This window comes from Haliaeetus albicilla, chromosome 7, assembly GCF_947461875.1.
Source record: "Haliaeetus albicilla chromosome 7, bHalAlb1.1, whole genome shotgun sequence".
Taxonomy (NCBI): domain Eukaryota; kingdom Metazoa; phylum Chordata; class Aves; order Accipitriformes; family Accipitridae; genus Haliaeetus; species Haliaeetus albicilla.
The window spans coordinates 25,672,802-25,700,490 of record NC_091489.1 but is presented as its reverse complement, the minus strand read 5'-3'; the positions used below and the strand labels follow the sequence as shown (position 1 = coordinate 25,700,490).

General features: G+C 38.0%; 1 protein-coding gene across 12 annotated transcripts in view; it reads right to left on the bottom strand.

Moving 5' to 3' along the window:
- Positions 1-27,689, bottom strand: part of PTPRK (protein tyrosine phosphatase receptor type K) — a 418,390-nt gene that overhangs the window by 13,573 nt on the left and 377,128 nt on the right. Inside the window, exons 14-27 of one of the 12 annotated variants that reach the window (XM_069787396.1) lie at positions 24,002-24,137; positions 22,850-22,891; positions 20,695-20,724; positions 17,042-17,202; positions 14,858-14,893; positions 10,469-10,653; positions 8,613-8,700; positions 7,735-7,811; positions 7,523-7,540; positions 5,079-5,115; positions 3,260-3,357; positions 2,414-2,530; positions 1,504-1,658; positions 268-403 (exon numbers count right to left, since the gene is read on the bottom strand). In XM_069787396.1, coding sequence (XP_069643497.1) covers positions 268-403; positions 1,504-1,658; positions 2,414-2,530; positions 3,260-3,357; positions 5,079-5,115; positions 7,523-7,540; positions 7,735-7,811; positions 8,613-8,700; positions 10,469-10,653; positions 14,858-14,893; positions 17,042-17,202; positions 20,695-20,724; positions 22,850-22,891; positions 24,002-24,137 — 1,316 coding nt within the window. Of the gene's footprint in view, positions 1-267; positions 404-1,503; positions 1,659-2,413; positions 2,531-3,259; positions 3,358-5,078; positions 5,116-7,522; positions 7,541-7,734; positions 7,812-8,612; positions 8,701-10,468; positions 10,654-10,691; positions 11,846-14,857; positions 14,894-17,041; positions 17,203-20,694; positions 20,725-22,849; positions 22,892-24,001; positions 24,141-27,689 lie in introns of those variants that run through there. The other 11 variants (XM_069787395.1, XM_069787397.1, XM_069787399.1 and 8 more) reach the window with 11 other exon arrangements.

Sequence of the window (27,689 nt, the reverse complement as noted above, 5' to 3'; positions counted from 1 at the left end):
CAGGCCTGCTGTAGGATCTTCCCTAAAAAGTCCTCCTTGCTTTCCTTTTGTTACAAAGTTAGGTGGGCACTTGCTTGTGTGAAGACTGAAAGAGCTGGCAGGTTTGTTCCACCATCCTGGTTCTGGGAGCTGTTTGCATTGAGCAATGCTCCACAATGGAGATAACCCCTCAAGAGGGCCACTGCCTGCTCTTTTCAGAGTAACAGTGAAGGTCTGACCTAGCGTATTTCAGAAAGCATCAGGTGCTTTGAAGGTGAACTGCCGTACCTCTGTCTGTACCATGTTGATGCGACGGGACCTTAAGGCTTTGACACAGTTGTAGATATCCACAACACCTTCTCTTTCTGCCATATCTAACATGATATCGATCACAATATAACATCCTGTCCGTCCAGCACCAGCACTAAAAAGAATCAGCAAATACTGTTAGGAATAGCCCCATGAAAACACCTACAAGCTCTATAAACCCACTACTGAGAGCATTTTTATAAAATCATTCAGTTCTTTCATCATAACCACTATCTAATTTTTATCTTCTCTCCATCTCTTCATAATGTCCTTTAAATCTTTTGATGTGCCCCAAACAACCTTCTCCCATGAGATTTGATCCACTAAGTAACAGAAGAGAAAAAATTGTTTCCTCCTTTTATCACCCAGAGCAATACTTGAAGTAAAAAAGAAAAGTTAGTTAAACTGAAATCTGGAGTATGATTAAGCTCATGCACTTCAAAATATAACGGATCTTGGTTTTGTTTAATAAGACTAAGGATGAAAAGTGATATATTACAATAAGAAACTCAAGTGTATGTTTTACCAGCCAAGCTCTAAGCTAGTTCAGGCAGCACACCTAACAGTATCCAGAAGAATCTCTCTTGATTTTTTTTGGTTTTATATAAAGCTACAGGCAGTTTTTGCACAGTGAATTCTAAGAAACTCTAAAGGCTGAGTAACATTCTACAGAATGTAATTAACATTTGATGGTGCCAAAAGAAAATTCTATTTGTCAAAGGACTGTGTCCCAACAACACAAACCTTGCAAAACTTGCACAGGAAAAACAACATTCTGTATTTGTTGCCATTAACCTCATTCCATCTTCCTTTGTCTACTTGTTTACTTTGATTTAAATTAATAATCTGTTCAGATATTATATGCAACACCAAGCTATCAAAGCAGCTGTATCTACACTTATTCTTGAATGCTGTCACAAAATTGTTGTAGACTACCTAAAATGATAGCCTGAAGCATCATATGATTTAGCCGTGCAGCTATTTCAGGAAAAAGAAAATCTCTGGCTATTCTATTTAGGAAAAGTGTACTAGAATCCAGTTATTTCCAAACATTGCTGTAGACAACCAAATCCTACCGCAGTGTGAATTAGGCAATTTCAAAAAGGAACAACAAAAACAAAACACTTCAAAATGATGGATGCTTCACAAGAGACTACTGTAAATAATCACATACACAGTTGTGGAAAAAAATCAATCTAACTCTTCTGTACACACCTGCAATGGACAACAATAGGCCCTGCACTAGGAGGGTTAGATAATTTGACTCTCCGTATAAAGGAAAGCAGGCCTGTGGCATTGTAAGGAACTCCATGATCTGGCCAGCCAGTGAAATGAAACTGTTTAACTTCACGGATTTCATTGTAGCCCCTCTGTAAAAGGGAAGAAAAAAAAACAGAAAAACCCCACGGTTATGAAATTCAAAGTACTTCATAGACTAGATATTCTCTGACTCAAAAAACGATAACACACACTGATAGAATCTACGTGCTGTTTTCATCGTTTCACCAATTTATTTACAGCAAAGACCATATGAAGCTTAAAGATGTCATTGTTTTTTTTTTCATTTTGAAGTTCGTACTTTTGCCATTAAGTATGCTAGTTTTCCCTCATTAGATTTTTTTTTTATAGACTCAGATGCAATTTGCATCAATTTTCAGAGGTTTTGCTAATCAAGACAATGGCCTGCTACATTTACAGACAAGTATAATGATTTACCAGAAGACCACAACTGTATCACATATATTGCATTCACAGAGTTTGTTCTTTAAGCGAGATTGACTCAGTGGCATTCAGGGCAGAGTGAATGGAGATGAATGACAGGCATGACTCATCACCCAGTACTTGAGCTCAGCTCAGAAGTGTGGCTACAGAGAAGAGGTGACTGTCAGAGAGGGGAGGGTAGCAGTCAACATTTCTGGGGAAATTCAAAATCCCACAGTGAGACATGTGTTTGGATAGCGCTGATGCAATGCATTACTCCCACGGTGAGGTAAGGCTCACTGTAGACCTGCTAACCAGACAGAGGGATTTGGTAGTGTACAGGAACACACACAAGCATAGCCTCCTCCACACTCCTTGCTACCAGGAAACAGTATTTTGCCAAGCCCTTTCAAAATGTGCTCACCCTTCCCAGAGTGAAGGTCCTGACGACGTACTCCGCAAGGGGCTCCATCTCTACGCAAGTCACTTTGAAGTCCCCATAAACTTCTGTGTCGTCAGGCCAGTACTTGTAACACTTGACCTAAATACAAAATGGAAACGCACTTTACATCAAATGAAAATAAAAGCTTGAGGATATGTTACTGCATGTACTGCGTTACACCACATTTATTTCCAAAATGACCATGCACTCATGTGGCTTGTCATGGCTAATGGCTGTTCTGTCAAGTTAAGCACTAGCTACAAAGAGTTTCCACTGCTTTACACAGCTGTACTTAGATGCCAAATCCATTTCTAAATGAGCATTTATATTTTTTTTAGTGCTGAGCTATGGAATACATTTCCACTTACATTAAACCGGGATGCATTTCATATCAGTAATCAAACTGTTGCAAGTAATCCCAGATACTTTATATTACTCCCTGAGGGATGTGCTACTGCTAAACTGTAAATACTTTGCTGATTTCTAGCCACTGAAATAGAAACACATTTGCTCACTAGTTCACTTACTCTGCTCATTTGAGTGACAATATACAAATCCATTTTGCTGAAATATGAATTTTGGATTCAGACAATTTTTCACTACTCATGAAAGCAACATGGCATCAGTCTTCTTCAGAAGTTATCTTTGGTTTCACACAACACCGTAACTGCAACAATGTCTGGACTCTCCCCCTTCTCCTCCTCTCAGGATGCAGGGTTGTCCTTCACAAGACTCTCCCACATTCTGCTGAAGAATGTGCCTTGTGTCTTGTCAGCAGGTTTTTCTTTAGGCTTGTAGCATTAAAAGAAAAACAAAACAAAAACTTACTCTTCCAACTTCCACTAAATTTGTGACCATCACAACGCAAGCTGATTGTTCCTGCCATATCATTCTCCAGAAGTCATACACAGTCTCATGAACTGGACCTGTAAGAAAAAATTCCAGGTAATACTCTGCAAAAAACATGACAGTCAAAGCAAATGCTAAAAATAAAATCCAGTGCTTTTCAGAGCTGATACACATTTGCCTAAAGATGAAAGCTTCATGAAACCACATCATCATACCACCATGCAAGTTTCCAGACTACCTTGTTATTTCTAACCAACACTGAATCTTCTCAGCTTAACTGAATCACCACTTGAAAGAAATTAATAGCAGGTGTTTCACATAGCGAAATGCCAGAAGTTGTTTGAAAACTAGAAGGACACAGCAATGTGTGACTACATCTATAGTTACATTTCTAGGTTTGTTTTACATTTGCTAAATATAATGTGTTGAGTGTGAGTTTCTTCAGGTGTTCACCGCGGACGTGCCCACACTGGAGTGAAGTATCAGTCAGGAGGGCCAGTGGTACAGATCCTGTGCATTTACCATCTAGCTCCCGGCAAAGTGCGCACGCACGAGTAGGCGCTGAGCCATAAACTTCCCACTGAAGGGTATTTAAACTAACTTAACTACTTTTCTGTGAAGCAAATGAGAAGCATTTGTTTAAGCTTTGCCTCCTGCTCTGCTGCAGAGACAAGACACGTTCAGTTGAGCGACAGAGGCTTTTGCCCTGTTACAATCATCTCAGAAACAGCTCCCTGACCACAGTCCAGCAGTAGTATAAATATTACTCTATATAACACACGTGAAGACTCAACCATATTCCTTCACATGCTAGATCGAAGGCTGCATACTAAAGCAGCAATAATTTTTTGTGCCCTTTACATATTATTATGTGCAATGATTTACTTAGTAAACCAGAAATAAAATACAAATGTAGAGTTAACTGCCATAGAGAGACCTGTTTAGACAGTACTTACACAAAAATAAAAAAAACGTGGACAGAAATTTGAGCATCCTGCTTTAAAACAAGCCTTTAGTTTGGCTTTCCTGTGTGCAGTTACAATCATCTGAGGGCACAAATAACAGGGTACTTCCAACCAGCTATCTGATTATACTCACAGATCAAATAATGACACACCTAAATCTAATTATTTTTACTTTAATTCATAGCCTCTGATATTTCAGTGCAATCTGTGACTAATCTATTTGTTTTTCCTCATTGTGAGGAGTCTTATCAGAAATACAAAATGAATAATTTCCATAGAAATTCAAATTTTTCCTCTAACTCTCCTTTTTATTAGCAGGTTGTTATATGATAAAGATTTCTCTCACTTCTTCCCACAAAGAGGCTTTGTCCTTCTCTGGCCTTACTTTACCCAGATTTTCTGAGATAGCATTTAATTTATCATTACTATCTTCACCGTCTGCATCCTGGACTAAATCCTAGACAGAAAAATAATACATTGTAATATGGAAAGAAAAATGCCTCAAGGCAGGTTGAAACTGTTCTCTTCTCTGTCCACATGTCTCTCTTCTCTATTCATCTTCATAACTGGAAATCATGGTAGTAGCTTCTGACTTTATCAGCTGCAGTTATCACTGAAAGAGTTGCTCAATAGCTAATTAACATGATAAATTAGTGCAGTTTTTGCATTTATTCACATACCACCTGAACATGCTATGTTAATTTACCGTAACACAAGATGACAACTCACAATATTGGATATGCTTTATTTTCATCTGCTTCCATTTTACCAAAACACTGCTGGACACTACAGAGAACACTTGTCTGGTTTGATTAATGCTGGCAGGTTCTTACCTTGGGTTGCAATGTAGTGACTTGGTCTCTGATATCCCTAAAACAGCAATATAAGTTGGTTTGAGTACCATATCACTAACAGAGAGCAGAAAATAAAAGCATAAGGGTACTACAGAATTCTTATCTCTATGTAACGTTTTCAGAACAAACCAATATTTAAGAGCAGCATGAAGCTCAAAACCTAAAAAGCCAGTTAATACTGAAAAGGTTCGAATGACAACAGATAAAATGAAAATAAGAACATCTGACTTGAACAGACATTGTAGCATACTGGGAAGGAGTATTCAAGACGGGTCCCTCGGGCCTAAAAATTAGTCCTCTACTGACATTATCTCCCCAGCTGAATACATTGGGGTGTTTATTTAAAATTTAGTAAAAATTGGTTTTGCCACCAGATTATCTCAATAGTTGATCTGTGTTCCCAACTTATCCAATATGAAAAAATCCACACCTTTTGTCTTCTTCTAAATAGAGGATTATTGTAAGGCACAAAGAGGTATGTACGTGAGCCATAACTAATGGGGACAGAGCTGCACGCTGTGGTGTGTGCCCAGAATCAAGGTCCTACTGCAGTGGAATCCTCTGCAAAATACTTTGTGCTACTGCACAAAGTGTGCACCAATTATACTGGACATGATACACCCAAGTATATACACATACATATATAGATAGATAGATAATCCTACACAACTAAGCCTTTCCAGGTAGCTGGGTCTATGTACAGCATTAATTGTCTGCATGCAAACTACAAGACAAAGAGCTGCTGCTCTTGAGGAAATCATTCAGAATATATTTTGACCAGTGCCAGCAACATTAGCTACAAAGAGGAAGGAAACTTTAGTATTGCTGGGGAGAAGACAATACAGAATTTCACAATGTGTAAATGTTAAAGAAATAACTCCAATGGTTTTCTAGGTTAGAGTTTTATTAGGCCACTTGATTCAAGTATTGCATTACAGGGGAGCATGAGTCCTTGGATTCCTGGTATTCACAAGATGCTACTAAAGTGAAGGATTTCAATGTACCCAAGGAGTTTACATCCTTTTCCACAGACTGCTTCATTATCCTATCTAGAGTGAGAGCACCTTCCTCTGGGGCCTATGAAAAAACTTCTGAGTATCTTACTCTTGGCTTTACAAGAGAATAAGATTGCATCAGGTGACTACAAAATTTCTCCCGGAGTCCTTAATATCAAGCCCCAGCTTCAAATTATGAAAGTAGAACCTGTGCTATACTGTTTTACACTCAGTAATGCTTTCCAGAAGAAGGTAAAAGTGTCATTTTTAAATTGCAAAGTACCAGTTTTAACTTGTAGCTTTCCTGTCTGGTTATAATGAGATTCAATTTACTCCTAAATAAGAGAAACAACATCCTCAAGGAACTGGAATTATTACAAATCCGGGCGAGTTTTCTTGTTTAAGGCCCCAGGCAAAGTATCACTGGCCTAACGCTTCACAGAGATTCCCATGTTAAAATATCAAAATAAAAAGACAGCGATATACCTGGAGCTAAATCTTCACATCCTGGAAAGTCAAGAAGTTCTTAAATAATTTATCAACTAACAGTGGACAGGAAAAATTAATAAGGTGCAATTATAAAGAAAAGTAACCAAAGCCATGTATTTTAAAAACACTTGTAGTAGCTATTCCAGTATCTTTCGAATTACTTTGGAATTACTTTTAATACAACCATTTGTTTATTCCTAAGGCGTTAGTTAGATAAAAGTTATATTTTTTAAATGAAAACACCTGGCAGAATTTGTTCAAATTTCCTGTTTGTATCAGTTTTTTAAAATTCATAATTTAATTTGTATTTTAATCAAAATATGGAATTTCAAACTTTAGAGGTTTTCTGCAGAAGCAAGGAAATTTCTACAACATTAAAAAATATATATATATGTTTGTGTATATACTCTGTATTACATAAATTAGCACCTCAAGACAAATGTCAGCTAAATATTGCTTGTCTAAATCGTTGTTAAAAACAAATTAACAAACAGCCTCCCCCCCACAAAAGGCCACCATCCCTCCCTTTTTGCCAAACATATCTTACAACTACTTCACAGGTACATTTTCAGACAACAACAGTACAGCGTACTATCCAGCTTTTCACATATAAATGGGAAGGGGAAATGGAAAGCTAGTGGCCAAAATCATCATAAAAAAAAGTGAACAGCAAATGCTCTTTAACAGACAGGTTCACCAGAGTTATCTAACATTATCTAATAATATTCAGAGCTATGTTAGAAGGATAAATTATCTTTTCAAAACGGGTACAAAAAATATTCACACAAAAGGAAATTTTTTAAAGGAACAGATGAGATAAATTAGATGAGGCATGCATAGTTATTGACTGATAAAAATAGAAGAGGAAAGTGATTAATAACAATATCTATATTAAATATTTACAATAGGATGCTGTTATTCACATATAGTGGTACTTACATCCCTGTACAGCCAAATCTACAGCCCAAACCAAAGTCAGATGTGAAAGAAAGCACAACAATGTCAGTGAGTACTAGGACGTAGAACAAGGAAAGTGTACATTTTGTTCTTAATAAAAGATAGCTTTCAATAAATTTGTAGGCATAACATGCAATAGTTTCACATAGAGAAGCTGGCAAATTGAGAGGGAGAAAGCTGTGCAATCCACTCACATCTATGTAGTTGGCATTAATGTAATCTGAAGATGGATCATCTTCAACAGGTTGCAAAATCACCCTGGAGTGGTCATCTGTAAAAACCAAGTGGTTATGGTGCCTTTTTGAAGTGTGATTTTTTAAGTAAGATATTATGGCAACTCATCTAGAAAACCAAAATCAGCCTCACAATTTACAAGTCTTAAATAGTAACTGTTTACACAGAATTATGAAGAATCATTTTGAGTGAGGTCTCCAGTTACTTCAAAAACATTCACTAAACTTCATTAAGTGTAGCTGAAAGGTATCAATCACAGTTACACATGGTTAAAAAGACACAAAGAAACCAGGTTACTTGCTCAAAGTCCCTTTCAACATCAGCTCCACTGATGGTAATCTAGAAAACCAAAAATCCTGATTACTGTTTCCTTACTTCCGACCCCAGCCTGCTTAAGTTCATATTGAGACATTAAAAAAAATAACAGTCACAACATAGGAGTTAGCAATGCACTTGGGATTTGATGAAGAGGTAGATCTACCCGTTCAGGGACTTCTCTGGTAGCTTCACTTCATTCCTGTGTGTTAAATTGCATTTGTAAGCAGTAACAAATAGTGAATTAACAGAATTAACATCCAAATGAGTGCTAGCTTGTTGCTGTTATATGCTTACCACAGCTTGCACAACAGAGATGCAAATGCAAAATTCAGCCTGAGTTATGAAAGGAAGAAAGTTGAACTGTGAAGGACAAAAAAAAATGCTGGAAAAGGCACTGTCCTCCTTCTCTGCTTGGGGTATTAAGCAGCTATGCCACCAGAGACTTGTAAAGAGAGAGAGAACATGGCAAGAGTAACACACGACTATGGCTATTGCTCAGACCAAGCACACTAATACTCACATGCTATAATGTTTCCATAGCGGTTCTTTGTTCTGTTTTGATCCTTCTTAGCGACATCCCAAGAAGCTGACTGCCCCTCAAAGAAACTCTATAAATAAAAATGTTCCGAAAGAAAACATTCTGACCATTAATTTATCTCCAAAAATAACAGTTTAAAAGAACTGCCCTACCATAAAGTAAGCTCAGCTTTGCTCATCCGCTCTGGTCACCCATGGCAGTACCATCGTACAGAAATCTATCTAGAGAAGAAGGGAGGCTCTCTCCCTCTGACTGCTACAGGTCAATGGGCAAGTCATTGAGGGACTCCAGAGGGATTTCAAATCCTGGAATTGCTGGAAGGCTAAACTTGCTCAGACATCCTTGCTAAGGAGGAACAACAGTAAGCTGAGAAAGCACAGGGAGACTGATCACCCTTCTTACAAGACACCGTAATATATAGCCTGGTTACTACAGCATTACATTGCTTTCCTCATATTGGTTAGTAAAACAGCTTTTCTTCCTACAGAGCCATCAGGAAGCCTCCTCTGCCAATGTTCATTGTTCTTGTTTTTCCTCATATCCCTCCCGCTAGCCACTAGCAAAATTATTCTACGTTTCTGAACTCTTCTTAAGAGTTTGATCTCTCAGCAGTGATAGAAGCAGCTTTTATTCCTCCTCGGCTTTTTCTTCATTGCCCGTAGATACTTTACAGTTGTTGCAGGTCTATGCTATTCTTTCCTTCCAGATGTTCTCTTATCCTGATCTGGGTAAATTACCTCCAGAAAGTACACAGTAGCCACGGAAACAAAACTTTAATGCACACTCAGAAGCCCAAGCCAGGGCAAAGATGTTGTGTATGGTAATAGAAGAAGTAACAAGTAGGAAAACACCTCATGCGGCAGCAGGGACCACCCTCCCCCCCAGCAGTGGTTGACACTTGGGCTTAGCCCTGAAGTTAGGCAGAGCATAACGAAGTGTATTTAAGTAAAAGAGAGGAAAAGAGAATAATATTCTTTTAAAAACCACACATTTATTTATTCCAGTTCTTATGTTACAGTAGAGACAGCTGCAGAAAAGAGAGAAGGTTGAAAACTGAGTCAGAAGAGATTACTTACTCAGAGGGAACTCATTTTAAACCTAGCTGTATTGCGAGCGACCTTGGCAGTACCATTCTCATCTTTACTGTGTATCCTGCCTGATATTCTAATCCCAAAGAATCACAACAGATTCAGAGACCAGAAGCGAAATGAATCTGTACTCATCCTCTGTCTCCAGTGCTGGGATTTTTTTGCTTCCATTTTAACATTAAAGTTGTAAGTACACATGCTCAGGCAGGTCTAATTAGAACTTCAAGACGTTACTACCCTTGGCACGTCTTTACTGCTTCTCAGCTGGAGTTTAGTCCCAGTATTGCTCTACTGAGATGCTATCATAAATCACGAGAGTGCTTCCAGTCGGTGCTTCTTGCAAAACCAGCCAGGTCAAACTTTTACTTTAACCTAACTCAGGAGATCTGCACTGAAGATGGCTCAGAAAGCTCACATAACTAATTACAGCATTTCAACCAAAAAGCAGCAACAAAAGGGTGGCAACTTCTTACAATATGTTGCAAAGATTCAGCAGGGCATGTTGTCTTCTACCCTAAGGAACATACATAGTTTTTTTTCCAAGCACTTGTAAAGGCTCAAACCACTGGACTCCATTCACTATTTCACTTTTGGGTTACATATATAGGAATCTCATGCTTGCTTATCTTTATCTGTTTTTCACTTAAACCCATGACATTTAGTCACACCCTTTTGCAATGCAATGCAAACAAAAGGTTTCCCCTTTCAAAGGGATTTTTCCTAGCAAAAACCCACCACTGAAGATCTCACCTCATACTCCTCTTTAAATCCATAGCTGTCAGAGGTCTTCATTAAGTTAATATGCTGCAGGAGATCTGCCACCCTGATGGCAGGGTGCAGCTGCCCAGTCTGGTACGGGGATTCTGTGCCTTCACAGAGGTAACGAGGGACATCCAGGAGCCGGCTTGACTCTGCTGTCGCACTGTGATTTTCATCTGTATTCACAAGAAATCAATGTATTAGGTACCTGTGGGGCAATAACACCTTCTGCTATACATATCAGCATCTATTTTCAACCTCTTCCTTCAAAAACGTGTGTAATTTCTGAGAACGCAAAGCACTTACGCTCCAGCACATAAATACTCCAAAGTACATAAAAGAATTTAACTGCAAACACATACAAAAGTTTGCAATCCTTCATCCTGCAATAAAGATGTCTGAAGGGCATTTTTTTGAAGCTACAAAACTTTATGACACTACTGTACTTGGAAACTCCAGCCTCTATCACCCAAAGTAACTTTTTTAATGGCTAATATGTATCAACAGCAATACTACACCTTAAACAATAAATTAGAATAACTCTGTAGTGGTATCAGCACATCATTTGTCTAAAGCCAACAAACACTAAATTGAGATCCCAGTAAAAAAGAGAAGCAATTATGCTACCGCTTCAGAACACCACCTCCATTTGGGAAGATGAATCAGCACTTCAGACTGGTCATTTTAACTCAGGTATTTTAGTAGTGAAATGAAACGGTTGAGTGTGCTGATTCCAGCCACAGTTTTTGCTCTGTATAAACAAAGAAGTCTTCTCTAATGCCCCATGCTGCACCAACCCTCTTATCAAAACTACGTCAAAGCTGCATGAAGTGATCACATTTTGTTGATCCCTTCTGTGAAATAGGTTGTTGTAGTTTTTTTGGTTTTGGTTTTTTTTTTTAAATGAGCAATCACTAGTTCAAATGAATTTACAGAGGAAGAAAAATTATAATTGAAACCTTTTTGGAAAGTAGTTACCAAAATGAGAAGTGGGTAGCCAACCCCCCCTACACTTCTCTGAAATCAGTTTACCATTTTCCTTGCAAAGGACCCAGATTAGGAAGTAAAACACTCCAGGAAAAACATGAACACCCCAAGGGTTGGATTTTCTGCAATTCCACCAAAATGCAAACCCCGTTAATGCCTTCTGAAATGAGATCTCCTAGTAAGAAACTCAATTCTTTGAACTGTCTTTGAAGTTGCTAATTTCAGTACATTTATGCCTCACCAAACTGCCTAATAATGCGAGTGACATGCAGCAGTCACTTTTTATTGTAGTGTTACCCATATTAAATCATACACATTTCAAACCACCTCAGGATTTGCAGTTCTCCCCATTCCTTGCAGTGTACTTACCAGTAATAGGCACTTTAACCCATTGAAGCAGCAAAAAACAATGAGTGAACAGAACATAAGAAATTTATTTCAGGACTATATTAGAAAATGACTAAAAGAAAATGACATTAAAAGTTGTTAAAGCTTCACAATAGGCAACAATGAAAGCCATTTTAAAAATATAAGGGCCACATTATTATGCCATCAATGTAATGATAGGGACTTGAGAAAAGCAAAATTGTCATACTAACTTAGTGATAATGTACACAGAATGGAGAGTAGCATTAATAACCTATACATGAAGAAAAAGAAACCTAGTGCAGCTACAGAGTAATAAGAGCTTCATATAAAATAACACGTTCTATAATTTAGAGCCCATAAAATTTTGCTCATCTCTAAATAAAACAGAGAAAAACTGTTTTGTGATGCTGGGCCAAGCAAGGGTTACATGGAGTTGGAGTAGGCCAAATGATCTAGTTCCAAAGGAACAAGCTTATGGGTATCCAACCCCTTCTACATGGTGTGCCCAAAATCTTGTCTACTTCTCTCCACTATTTCAGTCCATACAATGAAAAATACTACCACTTCCAACTAACATTGCTTCGCTTATACCAGGAGACTATCATGCCCCAAACACTATTACAGTAGATGGAAATGCAGACAGGGACTATTAAACTGTTCTTCAACTAAGCCCTTGTCCTCGCTGTTCACAGCTGCCTTTGTCTGTGTCTGCCACAATGCAGTGGCAACACATTGACCTTTGGAATATGCTTATAGCCTAAATGAGCTATTAGGAATAGCTTGACAACTATGACCAAATAGTATCTATGTAGCTTGTTAGTGCCTGAAATAAAGCTAAAAGATACAAGAAGATCTTAGAAGAATTTCAGGAAAAGACTCATTTTCTGTAAGTCCATTGATCTAATTTTGGGAAATATTCAGAATTACTGAGTCTACCCCTTTGCTCTTTCAGGCAATGGTGTTATTTCACCACCCCTCATAAAATTCTTAAACCACATGGTTAGGTTTCCTTGGGCCCAAAGTGGAAGGCTCCAGCATCTAACTGCTCTGATGGTTATAAACTTTCTCAGAGACTACTGTAGTGAAAAGATCGGCATTTGCAACATTATCAAAAGGAAATAGGCAGAATATGGTTTGATAAATCTCCCACATGGCGAGTATACCCAGCTTGACAAAGACCAAAGACTACTCACAAATAGCCATTTGCTGTCAGTCTCAGAGGACACTTCACATGAAGATCTGCAAAGGCTCCTCCTGGGTATACTTTTTATCAATATTTTCACCCACAACTTGCATAATGGGATAGAAAATACCCTGACAGTATGGGCAGAGGGCACTGGGTGGTAAGGCACCACAAGCACTTCACAAGTACAGGATCAGATTTCAAACTTATCTTGATTATTTGGGAGACAATGCAAAAATCAACAAGGCGAATTAAACAGTGAATGCAACATACTGTGTGTAGGAAGGGGAAGTCAAATGTATAACTACAAAATGGAGTAACGGGCTGGGTAATGATAACTGGGATTTCAGCAGGTAACTCAATACAAGTCAGCAACATGAGCACAATAAAAAATGACAAAATACAGTTCAGGTAGCAGAAACACTACAAGCAGGTCATGGGGGTACCTATTCCACTCAGCTCAGCATTGAGACTTCTTCTAAGAACTGTACCAGATTTGGGGTACCACAATTAAAAAATTTGACCTATGAGTTGGAAAGTGTTCAGAGGAAAAGAATGATAACAAGTTTAGAAAACATCAGCTACCTGATGATGGGTGAAAGAACTGGGTTTAACTCAACTGAAGAGAGAAAATTGAGGACACGTGAGCCTTTCAATGGGTAAAAGACTGTTTTAAAAGGACAAGAGTGTGTCACTTCTCCATATTTTCTATGAGTCTCTCAAAAGGAAATGGCTCAATCCACAGCAATGAAGATTTAGTCTAGTTAGGAAAAAATGAGGGTGAGCAGCAATAGTACTCAGTAGTAACACCCAGTTAGTAGTAACTAATGCTCAGAAAATTGAGCTTTGGGTCCCAAATAATACTAATATGGATCTGAATTTTATTTTTATTTAGGAGGAGCAAGGCACTGGAACATGCCACTGCAAGAGCAGAATTCTCTTCACTACAAATTTTTAAAACACAGTAGACAATCAATTGCCAGAAAGAGTCTATATTATATGTATAATGTCCCATCTCAAAACAGAGGAGGGATTAAATTGCCTCCAGGTCCCTTTAAGCTTTACTTCTAGGAAATGAATTTTCAACTTCAGTTTATATTCATATCCACTTCCTGATATTTTTCTTCTATCCTAAAATAACCTCAGCAACTGACTGAAACTCAGTATCGCACATTGTGTTTATCAAACCAAGAACTCGGGTACAACTTATACTTTTATCTTTGTATTTTTAAAAAAACCTCTAAAACATGCATTCAGTGTTAGATGTGACATAGAAATAAGCAGTGGCCACTCCCAACATCTGTTGTTCTTTTTAAAGTAAGTACAAAGTTGAAAAACTTTTTAATATAGGTATACAGGAATTTTTGTACAGAACTTACAAAGCTGTTGTTTCGTCTTGGATATTACAGAGGTTTTTCCCTTTTTTATTTTTCATATCATTCTTGTTACTTAGAAAATTGAGCTTTGGGTGCCAAGTAATACTAATATGGATCTGAATTTTATTTTTGTATATCTCTTAATAGAGTTCTAGTTTCCCATGCCAGTTCATTGGAAGTCAGTTTGAATGCTCTGGGGAGAAAAGTTTTACTATTTTCCATTTACCTATTTCCTCATTTATTTTTCAGTTAGCACTGACTAGGAATAACTTCTTAATGAGAACATAAAATAATTTTTATTCTAAAAGCAGTGTCAGTTTAATTCTGAATTGGTAAACTGAGTGTAGAGTTATTTTCTGACAACAGCATAGCTATCTTTTACATAAAACAAGCTGTTTCAACATTCAACCATGCAAGGAGACGAAACTCATGCAGGAATGGATAATGAAGGACTAGGGTCCTCACCTAACACAGCTGTCGGCACAAGTGGATCATTGGGCACTGTAGGAAAACAAAGCTCATGAAGAAATACATTACCCTCAATTTGTGTATTGTTAAGAATAAAAACAATGTACTTCAGAGTATAACCAAGTGATAACTAAACCCCATTAATTTTGTTACAGCAGAAAATCAGAATGAATACAGAGTTTCAGAAAGCATCCTGAATAAAAGAGGAATGAAAGGCAGTGATTCTGGACTTTGGAAATGTAATGACAAAGCCAAAGAGATTCTTACTGAAATGAAATAAAGAAGACATTACATGCAATTTAGTTTTTGAAAGGGCTCCTCCTTCACTATTGTTCTTTTGCTTCACAATAAAGGTTCACTTTCATAGAACCAACTCCTTTCCTTTTAAACCCATCCTCTCATGTACTACTTGAATAGCTCATCTCAAAATAAAATGGTATTTCTTTAAAGTCTTGCAGGTAATTTTAAAAAATTATATACATATTTACAGTTAATAGCTTTTTTTGTGTGCAATGCCAACGATATTGCTCTTAATGAGTACAGGAAAATCACAGATACACAGATGCAGATGTTTGAACAAAAGTCATAGAATTTTATCCTTTGTTATCACAACTAGAACTGTGCAGAGACAAATGCACTGTTTCAGACAGAAATGGCGGAATCCAGAATTTGGTTTTGTTCCAATCTGGAACAAAAATTTAAAATACCAACAGATCTGTGACAAAACTGAGCTCAAGTTCTCAAGCAATCTGCCTAAATGTTTGTTGCATAGGAGGAAACCCCTGAAGCTTGGAAGATTCTTTGCCTCAGCACAGACGATGGTCAGGAGAACTGCATCCTCCAACACCCCCAAAAATCACATACCTAGGACACTGGAAAACAGTGATGCCAAACTTCTTTGCCAACCAGCCAGGACAGCTGTGGTGGCTGGGGCTCATGGGCTCTTGGTGTCACGTTAGTCCATCTGGAAGGCTGCCCAAGTGCCTGGCAGCCCTGGCTCACTAATAGCCATGTAGGTTCCTGATGGATACTTTGCCTGGGATCCACCATAACTTAGTCCAAATCAAACTCTCTTTGCAAACCTGCCTCCACAGATTTCAGTTCCAATAAGACATCAAACTTGGGAGAATTTTCCAACAGTTCCAGCCAAAACTGTGTAGAAAAACTCACAGTCTGATACTAAACTCCCATTTATAACTGGTTATGAGACACTTAAAATGTTAGCACTCTGCAGTTTGGTAAGCTTCAATAAACTGAGCAATAATCCCTCCTCCAAAATCCATTTCCCTTACAACAATCAGAAAAGAACTTAAGAGCCTTAAGGGATGTATTTTGCTCAAGCATAGTAAGCACTATGGGAGGCAAGAGAAGGGAGGTGGAGTGCCATTCCCAAAAGATGGCAATTCAGAAGCAGCTCAGGCTGCTCAGATCTGTTTAAAGCCAAGCCACAAGCCCATGTGACTGTAAGGTGAGGTTCCTGCCAGCTCCATGGCAGAATTATGTCCCTTAGGTAATTTACACACTACTTTTGAGGTATTGAGTCTGCCAGTGGAGTATCTTGCTTTTGTGCAAGGCGTAGTGCAGATGCTGGGAGGCAGGTGTGCTGGACAGTGGTAGCTATAACCTAGACACTTAACTGTCAGAAACCCAAACTGCCAAACTTTGTCAAAACCAGACAGTTGGCAAGTATACAAAAAAGGAATATGAATATAGAGCAAATTTGCAGATACATTAACAAGCTTGTTCCTAAACTTCACAAACAGCAAGGAAAATTGTCAGTTTCCTTCTGTTATAATGTCCTTACTGCCAAAAGAAAGAAATTAATTTGGACCTCACATTATTATTCATTACAGACATGGAGTTACGCAGTAATATTTAACATGCTGGTATTAAATATCCTCATGGGGGCAAACTCAATTTCAGATTTTAATTGAGATATTCTAGAAGCATAATATTTTTCCTGGAACAAGTATCAATGCATACTGAAAGTACATGTAAATATTTAAATAATTGGCCACGTACCAATAAGGATAACATACAAACATCCCTACTCAACCTTTGGGTTTACCAGTGTCCCTAGAAAACCTGGAGCTTACAACAATTTTCCTTAAAAAAGTAGAATTTTTTTCTGTGTTTCTATATTCACCTACACTCCAGAGTATCTATCGCTGTTGTACTTACATCTGGGGCTGAAGTTATGAGAGTCCATAAACGTGATTGAAAGGGGATCCTCTGCATGCAGGGTGCTTTGGTCAGCGTAACTCCTATCCATCGCATTCACCATGTGTGTCATCTCCTGGCGGGTGGTCCCCATGGCATCCTTGCGCTTCTTGGCAAGTTTGCTGCCCAGCCAAAAAAAAAAACCCAAACCACCTTAATATTTGATGAACACTGATGTCTACAGTAATCATTATATATAATCCTGAGTGACTGAAAAGTTTGGCTGATCTTCCTGTGTACAACTTTTCCAGCATGAAATTGATAAAACTATGCACGCTGCTATGAAAGAACCACGATCATGTGTTTTCTGTACACACACAAATGCTGTAATTCAAGTGCTAACTTCTGTACCCTGGTAATATTTTTTTTTCCTGTGCAGCAATTATACTAATATAAACAAATTAGAGAATATAATTACATTTTAACTGAAATGATAAATAAGAAGCATCTGTGCATGCAGTTTTATCAACCATCTCCATTTAAATCTGTGTTTTGATTTTATAAATGGATAATTCATTCCCCTTGCTCGCCTTGTTAGGAAGAAATCATTTAACCTTCTAAATTACTTTGTTAGTCAAAAAAACCCCTATGAAATAACAAAAGAAACATAATTATTCGATATGGATTCATATTTGCTTTTATGCTAGAAGTTTTTCTTCCCATTCAGTACACAAGATACAACATGATACCACACTTTGTCCCTGATACTGAACTTTGGTTCTTTAAAAAACAAACCAACCCCCCCTCACCACTCTACCCTTTCATGCAGTTTGGGAACAACTTAAATTTTGACATTAACAGTCTTGCACTCTAAATGTATCTGCAGTTAAACTGCAACCTAATCTGTACAACTAAAGCCCTCAAATTAACAGCCAACGTCCTTAAAGTGCACACTTCAGAAATATATCTCAATTCTTTCCTTTTGATGAAGAACTGGAAGTGATTTTGACTGTCGCCAGAAGTCAGATGGAAGCAGATAATATATTTTAATTATCACTTAAAGCCTACTACTCTTAAAGCATATATCTGCAGTAGTAGGAAGTATGCAGAGCAGCATGAAGTGCACCTTGGTTCTGCAGGAACCTGTGACGTACAGCACACTGTTCTGAAATCTCCTTGTTTTCATCTGAAGCTGTGACTGCGGTATAACACGTAGCCAACCTGCTTATTTGGATAAATCTGACACCACGTGGGAGAGATACAATCATCGCCAAAAAACCTGGGTTCTTCAAAATATGTGTTTAAAACACAGCTTAGCTTCACAAACTTTTTCTGCATAAAGTATCATCAAATATACTGTTAACTGTTTAGACTGTATTTATCTTACATTTCTCTGCCTAAAAGGACTGCCTGCTCTTCCTCTATTCTCTGATAACTTTTAATATTCTGTGCCGCACTCTATCAGTAGACAAAGAGAATATTAGTGTAAATTATCCACCCATTTACTTGTTAAATCCTGGGCACATCCACCAGAAAGGACCCACACCACCCTCTGGGGAAGGAAGCACTTCATGTTTTTGCATATTTAAGAAAATGTTAAGAGGACTGTTTCTTATGTTAATAGTCTTTGCTCACAGTAAGGGGCCACAAAGTAGGATACAGATGGGCAAAGCACTCCTGAGAATAACAAAGATTCTCCCACCTATCAGACTCATCTCCTTATTTTGTCCCCACCTTCTTTTCTTTCCCCCATTTACAGATAGACTAGTTGGAAAATGACTACTCAATAACCCCCTCACTACAAAAATCCCAAAGGTGGTCTCTCAGCCTTTCATTTTTCCATCAAACCCTTGTGGTGTACATGGGGGTGCTGTGTGTATCAGTTGTTCAGTGAAAACTAAAGAACCAGTTACAGTTGGATGTCCCCTCTAGAATGCTTTATTTTATACATTTACTCCACGCATTCCTATTTACTTAAGAAAAATTGGTTTAAATGATACTCTGGTTGAACAAATGAAGACCATCAGAACTTCAGAGGTGAAACTGCTTGAGCATTATAACTGGGTTCCCGATACTATCAAAGCTTTCACAAAACTGGCTTTTCTAGTTCAGACTGGTTTTTTAAGTTTCAAAGCCTTTCAGATAGTCTCTATATACACTGAAGATTGCCTTTTTCTAATGCCACCTCAGAAATGGAACAAAAAGACTATTACATCTCATCCCGACTATATTAAGCCCTTCTTTGAAGTACCACTTCGTAACAAAACTTGCTAACTACGCTAAATAAATCAACAGCTATTAAGGCTTTCAAGTTATTAGCTTATTAGAGTAGCTACTTTCTAATTCGTATGCTCTGCTTCAACTCCTAAAAAGGCCTATTGTGTTGTAGAGCTGCAACCCAAAGCTGCTGGGAAATAGGAGGACAGCTTTATTGTTCAACAGCTCCTGGCTCCCTCGGGGTTTGACGTGTTTTTCCTTTCCTTTTTTGCTTCCTTCACTTGGCTAAAGGCACATGCAATCTATGCTTCACGATAGTTAAGCAAATCACGGTTGAAGTACTCGAGGCTGACAGAAAGTGTAAATGATTCTCATTATCTGCTAAAGGATTCAGTTGGGTGAACCTGCGCAGGTGGGTGTTTCAGTGGGAGCTGGAGGGGAAAAGTGCTCCATCATAGGATGAAACTGTGCGGTGAATTATCTCGAGCGGAAGCAATTGTTATTTAACGAGGAAATTATAATTTGTCACAATAAACTGGAGAATGGCAGTTAGCTAAGCCAGCTTAGCTTTTTTTTATTTTTAAGTTTGTTTAAAGAAGTCAACTAATCTGCTTAAAAATGTGGAAGAGCATCATTATCAGACACTACGGGTTCATCAAAGCACTTGAGTGCATTCTCAGATCCCCTCTGAAGTCAAGGGCTTTACGCATTTATTTAAAATTAAGAATGTGTGTAACTGCTTTGCTCAATCACAGCCAAAACTGCTGCAGCCCTCACAAAAACTAATTTGGTCTACAGGTATAAAAAAAGTCAGCTTTGCTTCAGTGAGGCAAAACTTCATGCAAACCCTATGACCTATAGTCAGATCCACATTTTAAAATGTGTATGCAAAGCACCTCACAAGCAATAGATGCAGACCACTTCACAAAAAATATTTCTGAAAAAAAGGTTGGTACTGCAGAGGTAGATGTGTTGCTCTGCCATTGGTAGGGCAGAGACCTATTTATAAAGGTCTGGCATCTGCCTACAATCTGCGTAGGAAAAGTGGTGCACTCCTGCTAACTGATACGCTAAGAAAGAACAATTTGTGATTTACAAGCACAGTTCTCTAGCTAGGAAATGGGAAAAGAGATTTTTTTTCCTTAGTGTGATGTGTTGCTGTGAATCATAATGCAAATTAAATTATGATTACAATAAACTAAAATGATAGTTATGGGAAAAACTGTAGCAAGAAGCAAAAGTCTCAATATACAGTTAGAAATACAATATCCCTTTAAAAAAAAAACAGGGTAAGAGTAACAGGAACAATGATACAAGCAATTTTTCAAGCCTGAGAATAAAGAAAGGTAACTACCAATAAAACTTCAGGAAAATTATAGAGACTGGTTTTCTTTTTTAAAAAGGGATACTGCATCTTTAAAACATGTAAAATAGTAAGTCACCCGTATTCTACTTACAGATAGTAGGAGTAAGAATAGTAGCTCCTCCTGGCAAGCAAATCACAGACAGTGGAAAAAGAGAAGCAATGGTGAATGAAAAGCGTGACTCTGTCACATTCAATAAAGCAGAGAAATGTGCGCTTAAAAAAAAATTGAAAAATTCATGTTTCTTTGGTTAGCATTTCAAGTTGCTCATGCACAAACTAGCCTTACTTTGCCATGCAATTAAAAAAAAAATACACTAGCATATAAAAATGATTTGTTTTTTAGAAAGACCACTTGAGAAAATTACATGCTGAGATTTCATTTATTGCCAAAAAATTTGAAAATTAAATGGATTGTGTATTTTCAACATGCAATTCAGCATAATATAACGATCACCACCTAGATGTCATGACGAATGAACAGCTGTGTACAAATCTTGTGCAGTAAATATGCTTTTTACTTTTCAGTTACAAAAACTAAAGATTGCATTAATAAATACATTTAATCAGAAAACAAATTTCATGTCATTCATTTTAACATCTTTATCGGTACACAGGTGTATACGTATATGTTTGTATGCGTACTATATGTAGCTATATGAGTACACACATTTTAAAGAATGCACGTTTACAACAGATATGTGTGTACTGACATATATACCACACATTTCCTGAATGCAAACATATGTTTTCTATTTTAAAATCTTGTAATTGGAAATGCTGATGTAGTCATGCTAAGCATTAAAAATATGGAAGGTAAACAAATGGAAGGAAATGAAGGACATTTGGAAATAGTCCAACAATGACTTAGAAAATAAAAATGGCATTGCTTGTTAAAGATGCAGTATCCCTTTTCTTAGTTGGTTTGATTACTCCAGTAAAACTCTGTGAGAGCTGTTAAGAGCTTCATTCGGGAAAACTTCAAACCAATTTGTACAAAATGATCAGGCAAAGCCTAAAACATCTCAAGCTCATGAACAAAACTGCTTAATACTCCATCTTTCAATAAAATGTAATGCTGCATTTAATCAGATTGAGATAGCGATGGCTGTGCATACGACTTAATAAACCAATGAAAATGCAGAAACCATTGTTTTATTGACTTTTCCATGTAATAAGCTGTGGTCAATTCAGGTACCAAAAGGGATACTACATAATGGATCACTGAATATGTACACTACAGAAGATGATTTAAACCGATCAGTTTTCAGTCCCACCACAACTAAGTGAAGTGTGTTTATGTACGTGTGAATGTGTCAGGGTTTTTACAGCTGTTTCTGGCTTCATTATGTGGATTACCCTGATTCACTAGATGGGCTGAATTAACTCAGGTATACAAAGGCTTTCTATGCTTTTTGTAAGAGACCTTGACTAAAGCTGGTATTAAAAAAACCCTGCCCACTTTCCCTAAGCAGGGTTGGGGACGGAATGGCACACCTATAACATACACGATAGAAAACCAATTAAACTATCATGATGAAAAATTGTCAAACATTAAAGATTCATTAAACAGGTTAATTTCTCACCTATTTTGAATACAAAACGGCACAGGAGTTTAGAAATGTTATGTGCTTTAGAATGATGATCAAGTATCTTTCCTAAGAGGATACTGACTTCACAGGTTCAGAAAAGGGAAGGGGAAAAAGGGGGAAATTTAAAAATATCATTTCTCGGATGTGATTAACTTATCAAACAATTTAACAGGGAAAGTACAAGTCTAAAAGGACTCTGAATGCAAGAGGTAAAAAGGATAGGAAAAATGAACACATTGAATTTAAAGCTTATTTTTTTTGTTACCTGCAAAACTAGTCAATCCCATCTGGAAGTGACTGACAATATATAGTGGTAGACAATCTCTCTCTCTCACACACACATGCACACACACAGAGTCTTCTATTATACATAAGGGGACCGCTGCAACAGGCACTGAGAAGATGATACTCCCTAGCACATACCTTGCAATAAAGCTATAAAATAGAGATTTCTTCCTGAAAGCTTAAAAACAACTATTTTTTTGTTTTTCGAAAGTTGTGTAAATAAAATTGGTTGACTGTTTTTGCATATGATGAGCTGGACCTTTTGCATATGTGTTAATTCTCAACCACAGAGGTAAACAACAGAGAAAAGTAAAAGCACTTTTGGGAAAAGTCACATATGTAGCTAACTAACACAGAACACTATAAGCATACCTAATGTTTCTAATGCAGACGTTTCTTCTCCAAGTTATATATCTCCAGGGATAATTGTAAAGAGGCAATAAATTAAAAAAATCTAATGCAAACCAGAAATTATAACATATAGAATGATCTTAGGTACAGTTTTAATTTTTTTCTTAATCTTTAAAAATAATAGCAACTTGCATTTCAGAGGAGCATTTGCAACATTTACAAATATACTTTTCATTAAGACTTCTGCAAAAGGCAAGGGAATGCAATGCACACACCACTGGAAGATAAAGGTCTTGTTCTACCCAAGAAAAATCAGCTTATGTCCTGTGAAGGGGACCCGCCAGGGAGGGGGTGCACAGAAAGAGAGGAATTGGTTCCTATGCTATAACTACGGATTTATAGAGCCATATTACGAACTTTTATGCCAGGTTAAAAGAGTTGCAACTACTGGGAAGTCGAGACTTTTAAAAACTGACCGAGGAATAGGGTAGCACAATTTACAATAGGTAGGAGCATTTGGATGCAGAGTTAGCATTGTACTATGCCAGAAGATGGCGATATTGCTTACTGTCTAAGAAAGCACTGAAAAAAATAAAAATTCATTCAAATTAATACACTTTTAAACAATTTCATGCACTAAGGACTTGCTAGATAATTTTACAGTGATGTGGTATGACTTTTAAGAAAAAACTCCAGGTTTACAAGAGCATAAATAGAGGTATAAAATTACATTATTTTGCAAGCTGGATAACATACAGATACAAATAACTCATTAGAGCTGCATATAGAAAATCAAATTCATTAGGTGATTACAACATGAAAAGTACAGTAAGTTATTCTTTTGTTCTTTGCTTTAAAAAAAAAAGGCTCCACGAATTTCAATTCCACCCATTTTAATATTCTGTACACTCCTCCAACTGCAACTTAAAACTACTTGTAAATAAGTATGAGAAAATGTATAGCTATTGGATCCCAAATATAAAGAAATCCTCTCTTCAAATCCGTCATAAGAATCACAGCAAAACCAACAGGAAACACAAAGAACTCATCCAAAAACTGAGGAGAGCTACTGGTCCTGAATTTTTTTTTTTAAAAGACCTGTAAAAAATGCCCATTTCATTATTGTTCGATATGGAGGAAAAAAAGAGGGATCAGCACAGATCATTTTCTTACCTTTTTTTGACGATCAATATGACAACAAGGAGAAGTAGGATGAATACCAGAATTCCAGCACTTATTCCTGCTATTTTCACCACTCGATCTGTTTGCTTAGCTGGATCCGGAATCACCTCAGGTTCTTCTGTTGCTGCTGCTAAATTAATCAAAAAAGAAGTTGCTTAAATGTGTAAGCACTAGAAACAAGGAATCATAATTGGTGATAATTTCCAAATATGTGTGTGTTTTAATACAGTAGCCAGAACATAGATACATGCATCATGTGTTTATACATCTACACATATGTACATAGACACGCTACAAATTTCAATCTATATCCCATACATATGCAACACCAAGTATATGACTATGTATGTGTGTATACAGGTGCAAATATATAAATATATATACACATAACTTCCTGTATACAGAAGCATATATGCATCTGGATTTCCAAACAGGTTACTGTATTACAAAGCAGAAGACAAAGCAGAGACAATCTATCAACTAAATCACCATTACTTCATTTAATGTTATTTTTTCAGATATTAAATACGGAATATTTAACATTGACTAGTGAGATTACGTTAACTCACAAACAGTAAATTACACTCTCTCTTCCAAGCCGCAACTGGCACCCTAAACTCTAGTCCTTCTCTCCTTCACCCAGTTTCAGTCCACCTTTGTGTATTAATTCACCTTACAGCATCTGCCCGGCATTGTACTGGGAATTTTGATTCTCCAAATAAGGTCATTCACAAAGCCAAGCCTAAAGTCAGCTGTAGTTTTATTTCTGTTTATAGGCCCTGAAAAAAATAAAATAATAATAAAAAATATCGCTATTCTACACAGAGGCGAAACCACTCCATAACACAGCTGAGTGGGCTGAGGCCACAGGTTACAGCAGAGAGGAAAACAGAATATATATGAAAGAGCATAGCCATTCAGTCTGCACCTCTTTGCATCACAGCCTGGCGTACAAAGCATCAGGATCACGGGGTTTTCCAGCCTGGCAAAAATATCAAAAAATATAAATAGGTTTCAGCCACGGGTAAAATCCCATGAGGTGTTTACTTGTAAAATAGGAAACGGCTTTTCAGTTCTCTAGTTCTTACTTTCTAAGGCTGTGGCTTAGCACTTTGCCTTTTGCTTGCTCACGAGGCAGGGGTGGGTACGTACACTCGCTCTCGCGCTGACCCTTCTTCTCTCACTCCCCACCTGGCATGCAGCAGGTGCCACTTAACCTCTCTCCCCTCACAGCAGCTGCATGTGGAGTAGTTACAAGCTGTTGGTATCATCATGCCTATGTCATTACACAGAAAATATCTGTTACTCTGAAACTAAGATGCTTCTCAACAGACCACCAAAACAAGCAGAACGAAAACCGAGGTGAAGCCACTCCAGAGAAGGACTACCACTCCCCTGAAAATCTGCTCCACAGGCCTTTCAGAAAGCCAACGTAGTCAGTACCAGGGATAATTGGTATCTAATACTTTAACTATGTTACTCAGACTGCTTCTATTCAGGTTCCATGTGCAGGAACCCATATTATCTTTTGAGGGAAGGATCATGCTGTTGTTTAAAATCACTCTTTATTACTTGTTTCTGTAACCTCCACCTCAGCAGTATCTGAACCACTTACTGACAACTTGCCCTCAGAACAACCTTCTGAGTTGGGAACGTGCTCCCTTCCAGACACCCATGCGAGAGCTAGGCAGACAGTGAGAGATCTGGCAGTGCTTTAATCATAAAACTTAATCATCCTCATAAGACTTCATCATCATAATTATCTCTCTCCCCAACAGCTTGAACTCTATCTGCTGAGAAATACTAAATGCTTCTTCCTTCGTGTAAATACATGCCTGTATACACACTTGCATACATAACCTGTGTGGACTCAATCCTATATATTTTGTTTGTATTATACGTGTTGTTGAGGTGTCCAGGGCTAAGAGTCAGGATCAGGTAAATGATGCGTGCATGTGTAGCTGCATACACACAACACATACTCACACACAAGCTAGAATTAATGCCAGATACGCATATGATGCTGTCTAACAGGAAACAAGGGGGATGACTTTTGAGGTAGAACTGGAAGAAGAAGGTGTTCAAGATTCTCGATACTTAAAATGAATCAGCTCCCAGTCTACTATCAGCTGGGCTGGATGTGACAAATACGAATGAACATTTGATAAGCAGTAAAGCCAAAAGGCCAATCAGTAGAGTCAAAAGACCAATCAAAGTTAAAATATAAATGGCTTTATATGCCAATGGGAAAAAAACACCTCATGTTTGCTGTATGGGGTACTGAGAAACAGCAAGGACGTGGGAAGGGTAAAGAGGGGAGCATGCAGGAGTAGGATAGTTGCTGTGTCTGGAATTGCCATGAGTACTATGTGAGCGCAGCTGGGTAGCTCTGACCTAGCAAAGGTAAGAACTGATCAAGCTACAAAATAACTAAGGCTTGAGCAAGAGATTTAGTTGCGTGGATGGAGATTCAGGACCAGGTCTTTGAGAGATTTCAAAATACGAATCACAAGGACTGGATCTGACCTGAAGATGCACTTCAAAAGTTGAAGTCTCAAAAATACATCCAAAAGCACAAGCTTTGAGCCTTGATCAGGATGGGGGTATTTTCACAGGAGTATTAGTGAGAGATGAGAGAGTAGAGAGGAAAGAATGAAAGACCTGTCTCACACTTTCCTGGAGAAAGATAGTACCCTTACTGCTTGATAGAGCAAGCTGCAGTATAGGTGCTTCTCAGAGTCATGTTTAAAATCATTGCTTGGCCACTCACAATGTTACTTCATTCACAAAAGTTAGCTTAGAGAAACAACTATGCACTTCTCAGAAAATCTGAAGGAAATGTGACGGAGGGAGTGTCATGGTTTAACCCCAGCCAGCAACTAAGCACCACGCAGCCGCTCACTCACTTCCCCCCACCTAGTGGGATGGGGGAGAAAATCGGGAAAAGAAGCAAAACCCGTGGGTTGAGATAAGAAGGGTTTAATAGAACAGAAAAGAAGAAACTAATAATGATAACACTAATACAACGACAACAGTAACAATAAAAGGATTGGAATGTACAAATGATGCGCAGTGCAATTGCTCACCACCCCCTGACCGACACCCAGCCAGTCCCCCAGCGGCGATTCCCCGCCCCCACTTCCCAGTTCCTATACTAGATGGAACGTCCCATGGTATGGAATACCCTGTTGGCCAGTTTGGGTCAGGTGCCCTGGCTGTGTCCTGTGCCAACTTCTTGTGCCCCTCCAGCTTTCTCGCTGGCTGGGCATGAGAAGCTGAAAAATCCTTGACTTAGTCTAAACAGTACTGAGCAACAACTGAAAACATCAGTGTTATCAACATTCTTCACATAATGAACTCAAAACATAGCACTGTACCAGCTACTAGGAAGACAATTAACTCTATCCCAGTTGAAACCAGGACAGGGAGTTTACTTATTTGCCTGACGTAGGCACTGGTGTTTTATTATATATTCTGTAAGAAATGATTGAGTTTGGATCACCAGTAACTGTTCAAAATGAAGCTCTCTGCCCCTTTTTTAGAACAACAGTGGAAAGCCAGGAAGGTATCAACTGCTTATCCATTTATTCTGGTTTCCTTACACTAAGGGGTTTGAAGTAAGAGACAGTAACTCATTCCATGAACTTCAATGCTGCTTATGAGATAAAAGCTGGTGCCC